The following is a 10691-nucleotide window of genomic DNA, read 5'->3' on the forward strand; positions in this document are numbered from 1 at the left end:
GGCCCAATAGGGGAAACATAGCAAATTATTCTTTAAAATCCTTCTTCTTCTGTAGGAATGAAAGGATTTGGTCCATATTTGGTGTGGAGCATCCTTGGGTAAAGGGGAACCAATTTTGTATAAACGGTGGGTGTGGCCCCCCTTGAGGCAGAGAGGCGGGGCCCAATAGGGGAAATAGAAGTAAAACCTTTATAATCCTTCTTCTACCATATGGATTCAGGGATTTTATCCTAATTTGGTCTGGAGCATCCTTGGACAAAAGGGACTCAATTTCGTATAAACAGCGAGTGTGGCCCACCTGGGGACAGAAGGGAGTGGCCCAATAGGGGAAACATAGCAAATTCTTCAAATACCTTCTTCTTCTTTACGATTGACAGGATTTTGTCCAAATTTGGTATGAAGCATCATTGGGTGAAGGGGAACCAATTTTGTATAAACGGTGTGTCTAACCCCCCTGGAGGCAGAGAGGCGGGGCCCAATAGGGGAAATAGAGGTAAAACCTTTAAAATACTTCTTTTACAATAGGGATTTTATCCTAATTTAGTCTGGAGCATCTTTGGGCCAAGGGGACTCAATTTTTGTATATGCTTTATCTCGAGTACTGGATGGATCTTTCTGAAATTTCATATGTACTTACAGCACCTACCATGGTGTGCTATATCTTTACTTCGTACCAATTATTTTAAACATATTCAGGTGAGCGATACAGGCCCTCTGGGCCTCTTGTTAATCAATTCCTTTCAAATTTTGTACTGTAATGATAGAAGCAATACTGTTCAACATTTATGTCAGGTTTTTCTGTCGAGTTTCAACTTTCCTCATTTTGGCATATATATCCCACTTGACATAGCAAAGCTGTTCATCGGTTTTACTGTTAATTTTTGCTTGTGTATGCGATAATTAACTCAAGCCAAAACACTTTTCTCACAAAAAGCGCTGAGCAGGCGACATATTCACTCCTCTGGAATTCTTTATTTGTGTAAATGACCTCCCATAAGTATTAAGACAACTTGATCAAAATGTTTGCAGATGATACAAAATATACTGGGCACTGATCATGAATACTGGCGAGGATGGCAATAATTTTCAAGACGATGTGAACAAAGTATGTGAATGGACTAAGGCCTGGCTGGTGGAGTTAAATTCAAATAAGTGTAACCACTTGAAAGTCAGGGGAGCTGTAGTACAAATGACATCCTACTCCTTAAACCATAGAGAAATATAGTTTATAACGTACAATCGGTTACTAGCATGCAGGATCTTGGGGTTGTTATATTATTATTGATCCACATTTGAAGTTTAATGAACACATGGTGACAACAACCAAGCTGTAGCTGAAGCATACAGAAACCTGGGTATGAAGATGTATACAACATTGTGCATAGCCTTATTAAGACCCCAGCAATTATAGAAACACCCGGTGTAGTCTGGGCACCCATGCTAATGTCTTGGGTAAAAACACTTGACCAATCGCTAGACTGATGACCAATCGCTAGACTGATACCTGTCCTTTCAAGATTACAAAGGAGCAACACCCTAATTCAAAGTCAGTCAATTTTACCATTATGTAACAGCCGGATTTGTTTGATGTACATCAAAGGATCAAACTAGTCTTCTAGTCCCTGGAGTACAAGGGATGTCATTAGTTGACTTGATCTAAAATGGGAATGTGATAGTTGGAAATGGAAAATTTTTGAGGCTTTAAAATTCAATGTAGGGTATGATTCATATGCAATTTAGAATAGGACAAATATAATTATATATTATATGAATGTTTTCTTATACAGATCTTTTTTGGAAGAAAAGAAGTAAAGGTGAATTGTATTAGAAGACAACAGTATGGCTGCATTACCAGCAGCGAAGGGAACTTCATACCAGTATGAAACACAAGGTAAGAATTGTAAACGTAACATAAGAATTGATTCAAAAAGTCTATTGATCATTTCAAGCTGAATAGCAACACCAAATGAAGCATTTGGGTCAAATCAAACATCCTGCACCTAATTGGGATGATATTCAGGGTTCATTCTGAATGCAAAATATTGCAATATTTTCTAAAAAAAAAAAAAAAAAAAAAAGAAGTGAAAAAATATTCAATTTTCTTCTTGTATTCAGATAAATTGCAACATTTTGAAATCTAAAAGGAAATAATCCTTCTGAAATAAGGCTGTCTTAGTCTTTGAGATGAAAATGCGCTTAAAAAAATAATTAATTTTGGGAAGCCTTTATTGGTTTATTCCAATGCAGTAGGCCCCATTCCTATAACAGTAAAAAGGCCTTTTATTGAAATGCATTATGTTTGTGATTTCATACAATATTGCATCACCTTTGTCATCTACAGGCAGTTTTGACTGGGACAATTACTTGGTGGAGAGTGGGTCAATAGCAGCCCCACAAAGCTGCTTCAAACAGGTAATAAGAGGACCAAATTCTAAGATAATGGTGTCAAATTGCAACAAATGAAATGGGGAAAATAATAGTTTTGCTCGTTAATGTTTCGTGTTAGATATTTTAAGTAAATTATATGGTGAAAATTGCAATTGTAATCTTAGGTGGGTTTTGTTGCATGTACAGAAATATTAGAACATTGGCTGTAAGTGATATGATCATAATTATAACCTTGTTTCTGTGGCTGCATTACCAGCAGCGAAGGGAACCTCATACCAGTATGAAACTCAAGGTAAGAATTGTTAACGTAAAAAAGGGGGGCGGGCATATAGTGTTGCCCATGTACGTCCCATTCCGTCGCGTCCCGATTCAATGTAAACACCAGTCAAATACTGTCCTGATTCAATGTAAACACTTAGCAACTTCATTCTTTGACAGATTTTGGTCAAACTTTATACAAAGGTCAAGTATGAGTATACTTGGACATCTAGCAACTTCATTCTTTGACAGATTTTGGTCAAACTTTATACAAAAGTCAAGTATGAGTATACTTCGGACATCTAGCAACTTCATTCTTTGACAGATTTCGGTCAAACTTTATTCAAAGGTCAAGTAGGGGTATACTTCAGACATTGTTGTGTTTCAGGGTTCCAGGGTTCCAAGGTCAAGGTCACTGTTGCTATATATAGAACATCATCAACTGATTCAATTTAAACACTTAGCAACTTCATTCTTTCACAGATTTTGGTCAAACTTTATACAAAGGTCAAGTATGAGTATACTTCGGACATTGCTGTGTTTCAGGGTTCCAGGGTTCCAAGGTCAAGGTCACTGTTGCTATATATAGAACATCATCAACTGATTCAATTTAAACACTTAGCAAATTCATTCTTTTACAGGTTTGGGTAAAACTTTATACAAAGGTCAAATATATGGGTATACCTCTGACATCCTTGTGTTTCAGGTTTTAAGGTAAAGGCCAAGGTCACTTGCTATATATAGAAAATCATCAACTGATTCAATTTATACACTTAGCAACATCATTCTTTCATGGATTTTGGTCAAACTTTATGCAAAGGTCAAGTATGAGTATACTTCGGACATTGTTGTTTCAGGGTTCCAAGGTCAAGGCCAAGGTCACTGTTGCTATACATGTATATAGAAAATCATCAACTGATTCAATTTAAACACTTAGCAACTTCATTCTATATGTTTAATGGAGATGGTAATAATTTTAACATACAGAAAAAAAATATGAATATTAAAATCAACTTTAAGTGTAGTACCTTGTGTGTATGCATGTTTCAGGGTATCAAGATCACAGTGGTTGTAACTTTTTATAGAACACTGAAACTAATTTCACATGGCAGGGGCATTTATGTCTTACAGACCTTTTCTAGTTTTCTTCAATATTTTGTGACTTGTGATACTGAGTCCTCACATGGACAAGGTATGATTGTATTGTAGTGTTAGGCAATCAGTTTAAAATCATAATTGATAATCGGTTTGTAATCAGAAGTAATAAACTGATCGAAGATCGATTTCATAATCAGATCTTAATTTTAATTGACTGAACACCCAAATAAAGTAAGAAGAATACCATTAACATCAATAGACAGAGTTGTTAACTAATCAATAGATTTTGTTCTTTTATAATGATAGGATTTCAAGCATTTTCTTTTGCAGTTCTATCGATCATATTGTAAAAATTATAAGAATATATGACTTTCAATACATTTTTTACATTGAAAACATCAAACTTTTTGATTATAATGAAGAACTGATCACATCATTAATGGAATTTGAAATCGATAATCGGAATCAGAAAGGAAAAACTGAACGATTTTCGATTATAATCGATCATCCGCCCATCACTATTGTATTGACATTCTTTGCATCCTAAATACAGCTGTTTCATCATCTCTCTTTCTCTCTTAAAGTTGTTTTCAAGATTACACTCCTTCCTAAGCACATAAGTTACACATGTTAACCACTAAGACAATTCTCCTTTGTCACTGATTTATGATGGTTACAAGAAAATAACAGTGGTGTCTTTATTGACTGTCATAACAGTAACTTATTTAACTAATTGATCTTTTCAGTCTTTTACTCCACCTTTGAATGAGTTCAAGCTGAACATGAAGATAGAGGCAGTTGACCCTAGAAACCTGACCTCAATTTGTGTGGCATCAGTGGTGGGAATGATCGGCCCACGACTCCGACTCCGGCTTGATGGGAGTGACAACAAGAATGACTTCTGGAGACTAGTTGACTCGTCAGATCTCCATCTCATTGGATACTGTGAACTGTTTGGAGGACTCCTACAGCCTCCTTTAGGTAATGCTAGGTATCACAAGTCTATGGTCTACCAGATAGAGTTTATTCAAATTTGGACTTATGGATCAGTTGTTTTATCTTGGAAAATAAAAAAAATATTTGATGATTAAACTGTCTTAAGTGCTTGTGATATTTTTCAGGATTTCGCATGAACCCCTCCTCCTGGCCAGCTTTCTTGCAGAAAACATTAAATGGAGCAGAAGTTGCACCAGCAGAATGCTTCAAAAAGGTAGTCTGAGCATGTTGTTTTCTCTTTATTTCAGACAAGACTTTTGTTTACTCAGAATTAATCTTCAAGCAATTTATTATGAACATGAATACACTCAGAATGTCTGACTAGAACAAATTTCATGAACTTTATAAAAGGAGAATAAGACATTGTGGGTAGCAACTTTTATGATATGGAGGTCATTAAGGGGGTAATTTGACCAGTTCCTTCTGTCTTTTTGGTGAACAAGTCTTACTGTTTCTTTTCCACTACTTATATTTTACATGCCCCACTTTGTTATGTCTGCTACTGGTACTAAACTTGTCATCATGCAGTATACTGCATTATTTTCACAACAGTGTTAATTTTGGGCTTTCTGCTGAGGGAATGATTAGCTAATTTGACATTGCAGTGACAATTTCCAGCTCAGGTTATTATAATTTGTAAGATCTAGTTCCAGACTGAAGACAATTACACACTGGTACATTATGTATGTGTAACTAACTATATGTCCATGCAGGTCACCTTTTTGTGCCAGTTTAAACCAATCAGATACATACCAGCTGAGGAGGCTGCTTTACAAAAAACATCATTCTATATTTTATTCCATTCGGTACCTGGTTGATGATCAGCTGAAAGTGTATGTGTCATACACATGATAGCATAAGAAATATGAAAATATTGACCTGTTTCCTGCAAATTCTACACTGCCTTAAAATTTGTTTTGTGATGAAAACGTGAAAATAACACAGTTCAACTTTAAACCTGTATGCAGTATTTCCATCTTACATTTCATAGTGTGACATTGTAATATGCTGAATTTTGATAATGTTGTGCAATAGCTATGTATGTAGCATTAAAGGTTGTGAGGTAAATTATATTTTATAAACTATTGTTTTAAAAGGAACCTCCAACACCTAAATGTAATGAGTTTAAAGTGGGAATGAAACTGGAAGCAGTAGATAGGAAAAATCCACAGCTCATATGCCCTGCAACAGTCGGGGCAGTGAATGGAGACCAGATTCATGTGACGTTTGATGGATGGAGGGGGGCTTTTGACTACTGGTGTAGATATGACTCCAGAGACCTGTTTCCCTGTGACTGGTGTTTGAAAAGTGGTCACCAGCTTCAACCTCCTGGCCAGAAAGGTATGGCTTTAACTGAGCTAGGGGATCAGGGATTGTAAGAATTTCTCAGTACATGCATCCAATCTTTTCACAATGATGTCAAATCCGGCAAAAGAATTATCAGATTGCAGTCAAGAATCAAAATTAAAAAACAAATTTAGTAAATATTACTATGAGTATCATTATTGTTCTGTAATATTTTGTTTCAACAGTAAATATTTTAGTATATATTACTATTAGTATTGTTATTGTTTTGTTATAGAGTAACGGAGGGTGTTATTGACAGCGGGGTATTATTGACTCCCGGTTCTATTCATTTCGTTTTGGATCAATTACGAACCGTTTTTCAGACAATCAGTGTTTTTGATAGGTACACTTACCTTTTCGGAATCCCTCTGAACCGTTCCATTCAGACAAAACCAGTTAAACAAATTTCTTAGTTTTGATAACATTTTTATCTGAAATATTTGCCACATAATGGTGTAATCCAACTTCACTCAAGAAGAGTCTGCAACGTTTGTCAGTGTCCTATCAACATCCGCGGTAGTATTAAGGTCGGAAAAAGGGTGGTCGATAACTGCCGCATTTTGAGTATCGGAGGTAGTTATCGACAGTATGTGAAAATATTACCAATTAATTTTTGTTTTATGCATTAGAAATATATTTTCATGAATGACTTGTACTTCAAAGGTTTGTGTATGATTTCAATATATCGTGAATTGTGTAAGGGGAGAACAACCGGCAAAAATAATGTTGCTTCAGTACAAGCATATATAAAATATTAAAAAATTCAAAGTTCTCAATAAAATCCATGTAGATAAGTCTTGTAAATATGCTCAATATAAACTGCAATTACAAATTTAGAAAAATATCATTATTGGAAGATAATGCAGCCAGATAAATACAGAATATAACATATATTGAAAAGTAAACAATTACATAGAACAGATATTGATGAAAATTGTTGTTAGTCAGGAGGTATATAAATAATCTTGTGAACATTAAGAATTTAAAAACATTTCCACAATGATTATTTTGAAAAGAGTAAATTATGGTTTCTTGAATAAAATTTCTGATCTCGATCGTTGTAGGATAAAATACCTCATAATTCCAAAATTCTGGGCTGTTGGAATGCATCACTGGGGATCAAAAGAATTGGAAATTGGGGTGGGACACCATATTGTAATGATGTGACGGTAATTGTTTTGCGCATTCGTGAAGAAAAGGGAGCGCGTTTGTTTACATATATGACTTGACATATCACTTGACATGTTTATACTTTTTCTAAGCATTTTGACACACGTCAGGACAAATGAATGAATTATGAGAGATTAATAATGGAAATAATTAACATTCTAATTAAGCTGTCGATATCTACGTACCTCCACCTGTTGAAAACTGCCCCCGTCATTAACGCCATCAAAACAATGATTTCTCCCGCGATTCGTCACATGTACGCTTATTGCAGATGATGAAATAGAGTACGTTTCCTGACTTCTCCGAAATGCCATCATATAATAACTTAGGCAGAACGATAAACTGGAAAAACAAGTTTGAAGCTTAGACTGTCAATAACTGCCTCCATTGCTCTATATTGTTTCAATAGTAACTATTACAGATAGTATCATCATAGTTTTGTATTATTTTGTTTCAATAGGAAACCCTCAGTTGAAGTCCTCAAAAGGGAAGGAAGTGCCATTGTCCATATCTCTGCCAACATCCAACACCTCAGGAAACAGTGGATCCAAAGCGTCTCCATCTCTCGGAGGTGGAGCCGGGAAATCCCTCCACTCTAACTCTACTAGTCCCAACATGGCAGATAGCAAACCACTATCTCCCAGAGAGGCAGAGTCTCCTCTTGTCACAGTTACAGAACCAGACACAAGTTCACCAAGTGCTGCGACAGGTGTGATTTAAACAATAGTTTCAGATTTTAGAGCTTGGTTACTGTGAATTTAACTGTAACTTTTAATGTGTTTGTGAGTCATAGCTATAACTTTGATGTACAGGTAATGTTCAGTTTGTGTGTTTGTGATAATCACAATCATAACTGGTATTTACCTGTAATATTTGGTTTGTGGTTTAACTGTAATACCTGTCTGTAATGTTCAGTTTGTGTGTTCGTGATAATCACAATCATAACTGATATTGACCTGGAAGATTTGGTTTGTGGTTCTGAACCCCATGATTTATCTGTAATACCTGTCTGTAATTTTCAGTTAGTGTGTTTGTGATAATCACAATCATAACTGGTATTTACCTGTAATATTTGGTTTGTGGTTCTAAACCCTGTGGTTTAATTGTAATACCTGTCTGTAATGTTCAGTTTGTGTGTTCGTGATAATCACAATCATAACTGATATTTGCCTGTAATATTTGGTTTGTGGTTCTAAACCCTGTGGTTTAACTGTAATTCCTGTCTGTAATGTTCAGTTTGTGTGTTTGTGATAATCACAATCATAACTGGTATTTACCTGTAATATTTGGTTTGTGGTTTAACTGTAATACCTGTCTGTAATTTTCAGTTTGTGTGTTTGTGATAATCACAATCATAACTGGTATTTACCTGTAATATTTGGTTTGTGGTTTAACTGTAATACCTGTCTGTAATGTTCAGTTTGTGTGTTCGTGATAATCACAATCATAACTGATATTTTCCTGTAAGATTTGGGTTGTGGTTCTGAACCCCATGGTTTAACCGTAATACCTGTCTGTAATTTTCAGTTTCTGTGTTTGTGATAATCACAATCATAACTGGTATTTACCTGTAATATTTGGTTTGTGGTTTAACTGTAATACCTGTCTGTAATTTTCAGTTTCTGTGTTTGTGATAATCACAATCATAACTGATATTTGCCTGTAATATTTGGTTTGTGGTTCTAAACCCTGTGGTTTAACTGTGATACCTGTCTGTAATGTTCAGTTTGTGTGTTCGTGATAATCACAATCATAACTGATATTTACGTGTAATATTTGGTTTGTGGTTCTGAACCCCATGGTTTAACCGTAATACCTGTCTGTAATTTTCAGTTTCTGTGTTTGTGATAATCACAATCATAACTGGTATTTACCTGTAATATTTGGTTTGTGGTTTAACTGTAATACCTGTCTGTAATTTTCAGTTTGTGTGTTTGTGATAATCACAATCATAACTGATATTGACCTGGAAGATTTGGTTTGTGGTTCTGAACCCCATGATTTATATGTAATACATGTCTGTAATTTTCAGTTTGTGTGTTTGTGATAATCACAATCATAACTGGTATTTACCTGTAATATTTGGTTTGTGGTTCTGAACCCCATGATTTATCTGTAATACCTGTCTGTAATTTTCAGTTCGTGTGTTTTTGATAATCACAATCATAACTGATATTTACCTGGAATATTTGGTTTGTGGTTCTAAACCCTGTGGTTTAACTGTGATACCTGTCTGTAATGTTCAGTTTGTGTGTTTGTGATAATCACAATCATAACTGATATTTGCCTGTAATATTTGGTTTGTGGTTCTAAACCCTGTGGTTTAATTGTAATACCTGTCTGTAATGTTCAGTTTGTGTGTTTGTGATAATCACAATCATAACTGATATTTACCTGTAGTATTTGGTTTGTGGTTCTGAACCTGGTGGTTTAACTGTAATACCTGTCTCTAATTTTCAGTTTGTGTGTTTGTGAACCATGGTTGTGACTGTGGGATGTACCTTCAATCAAGGAAGATCTGTCAGCTACCTAGTCAGTTTGGCCCAGGAACGATAGTGAAGGTGCTCAGAGAGGTGGTCCAAACATGCATAGATAGTGCAATTCATGAAAAGCAGGTGTATAACTGTATCCAAGAAGGCAGTGGAAAAGTCATCGTCACAGGTATTAAATACATATCTAGTCAGTTTAGTCATCGTCACAGGTATTATATACATATCTAGTCAGTTTCATACAATCCTACTGAGTTCTGTGGTTTATCGGTAATATTTGCTTACATAAATGGTAAAAAATTCTATGAATCAATACCTTTAACCTCTTATCCTACTATGTTCTTATTTCTGTGTCAGAAGAGAAAATATGCAGTTCTATTCATTATTTTTTATTAGTTAATTAGAAAGATATAGTGCTGTTCAGATTAGTCAAAACCAAAAGTAAAGCTGTCAAATATCACTTGTGATATCTATCACAATGTGAAAGATATCAGTTTTATCAAGTTGATAACAGTTTTCACAGATAATGGCAGTATAAATAATGCAGCAGTTGACAAGCGAAACTCCCCCAAGATTACCTTTGACTTGCTGTATAATTTGTATACTTAATAGAGTTATTGCTGGACATTTTATATATTGGTTTTAAGATAGTTAGTTAGTGTTTTTAGCTCACCTGGCACGAAGTGCCAAGTGAGCTTATGCCGTGGCGCGGCGTCCGTCGTCCTTCAACTTTTCCTTTAAACAACTTCTTCTGAAGAACGGACAGGCCTAGAGTCATGATATTTGGCTGAAAGCTTCGTTGGTAGGAGCCCTACAAAGTTTGGGAACGAAAATGACCTTGACCTGTTTTCAAGGTCACAGGGGTCAAATATGTCAAAAACTTCAAACGACTTCTTCTAAAGAACTAAAAGGTATAGAATCTTCATATTTGGCTGATGGCTTCCT

At 35.4% G+C, this 10691-nt stretch overlaps 1 protein-coding gene across 5 annotated transcripts in view; it reads left to right on the forward strand.

The window, feature by feature from the left end:
• LOC110465359 (sex comb on midleg-like protein 2) overlaps positions 1-10691 on the forward strand; it is a 24601-nt gene that overhangs the window by 6295 nt on the left and 7615 nt on the right. For 3 of the 5 annotated variants that reach the window (XM_021521115.1, XM_021521119.1, XM_021521116.1), the window contains exons 2-9: positions 1788-1891; positions 2342-2412; positions 2648-2680; positions 4491-4725; positions 4866-4954; positions 5838-6081; positions 7718-7966; positions 9718-9918. In XM_021521115.1, the coding sequence (XP_021376790.1) occupies positions 1840-1891; positions 2342-2412; positions 2648-2680; positions 4491-4725; positions 4866-4954; positions 5838-6081; positions 7718-7966; positions 9718-9918 (1174 nt within the window). In that variant the 5' untranslated portion in view covers positions 1788-1839. The remainder of the gene's footprint in view (positions 1-1787; positions 1892-2341; positions 2413-2647; positions 2681-4490; positions 4726-4865; positions 4955-5837; positions 6082-7717; positions 7967-9717; positions 9919-10691) is intronic. The other 2 variants (XM_021521117.1, XM_021521120.1) reach the window with 1 other exon arrangement.

The sequence above is a fragment of the Mizuhopecten yessoensis genome, unplaced genomic scaffold, assembly GCF_002113885.1.
Source record: "Mizuhopecten yessoensis strain PY_sf001 unplaced genomic scaffold, ASM211388v2 scaffold11073, whole genome shotgun sequence".
NCBI lineage: Eukaryota > Metazoa > Mollusca > Bivalvia > Pectinida > Pectinidae > Mizuhopecten > Mizuhopecten yessoensis.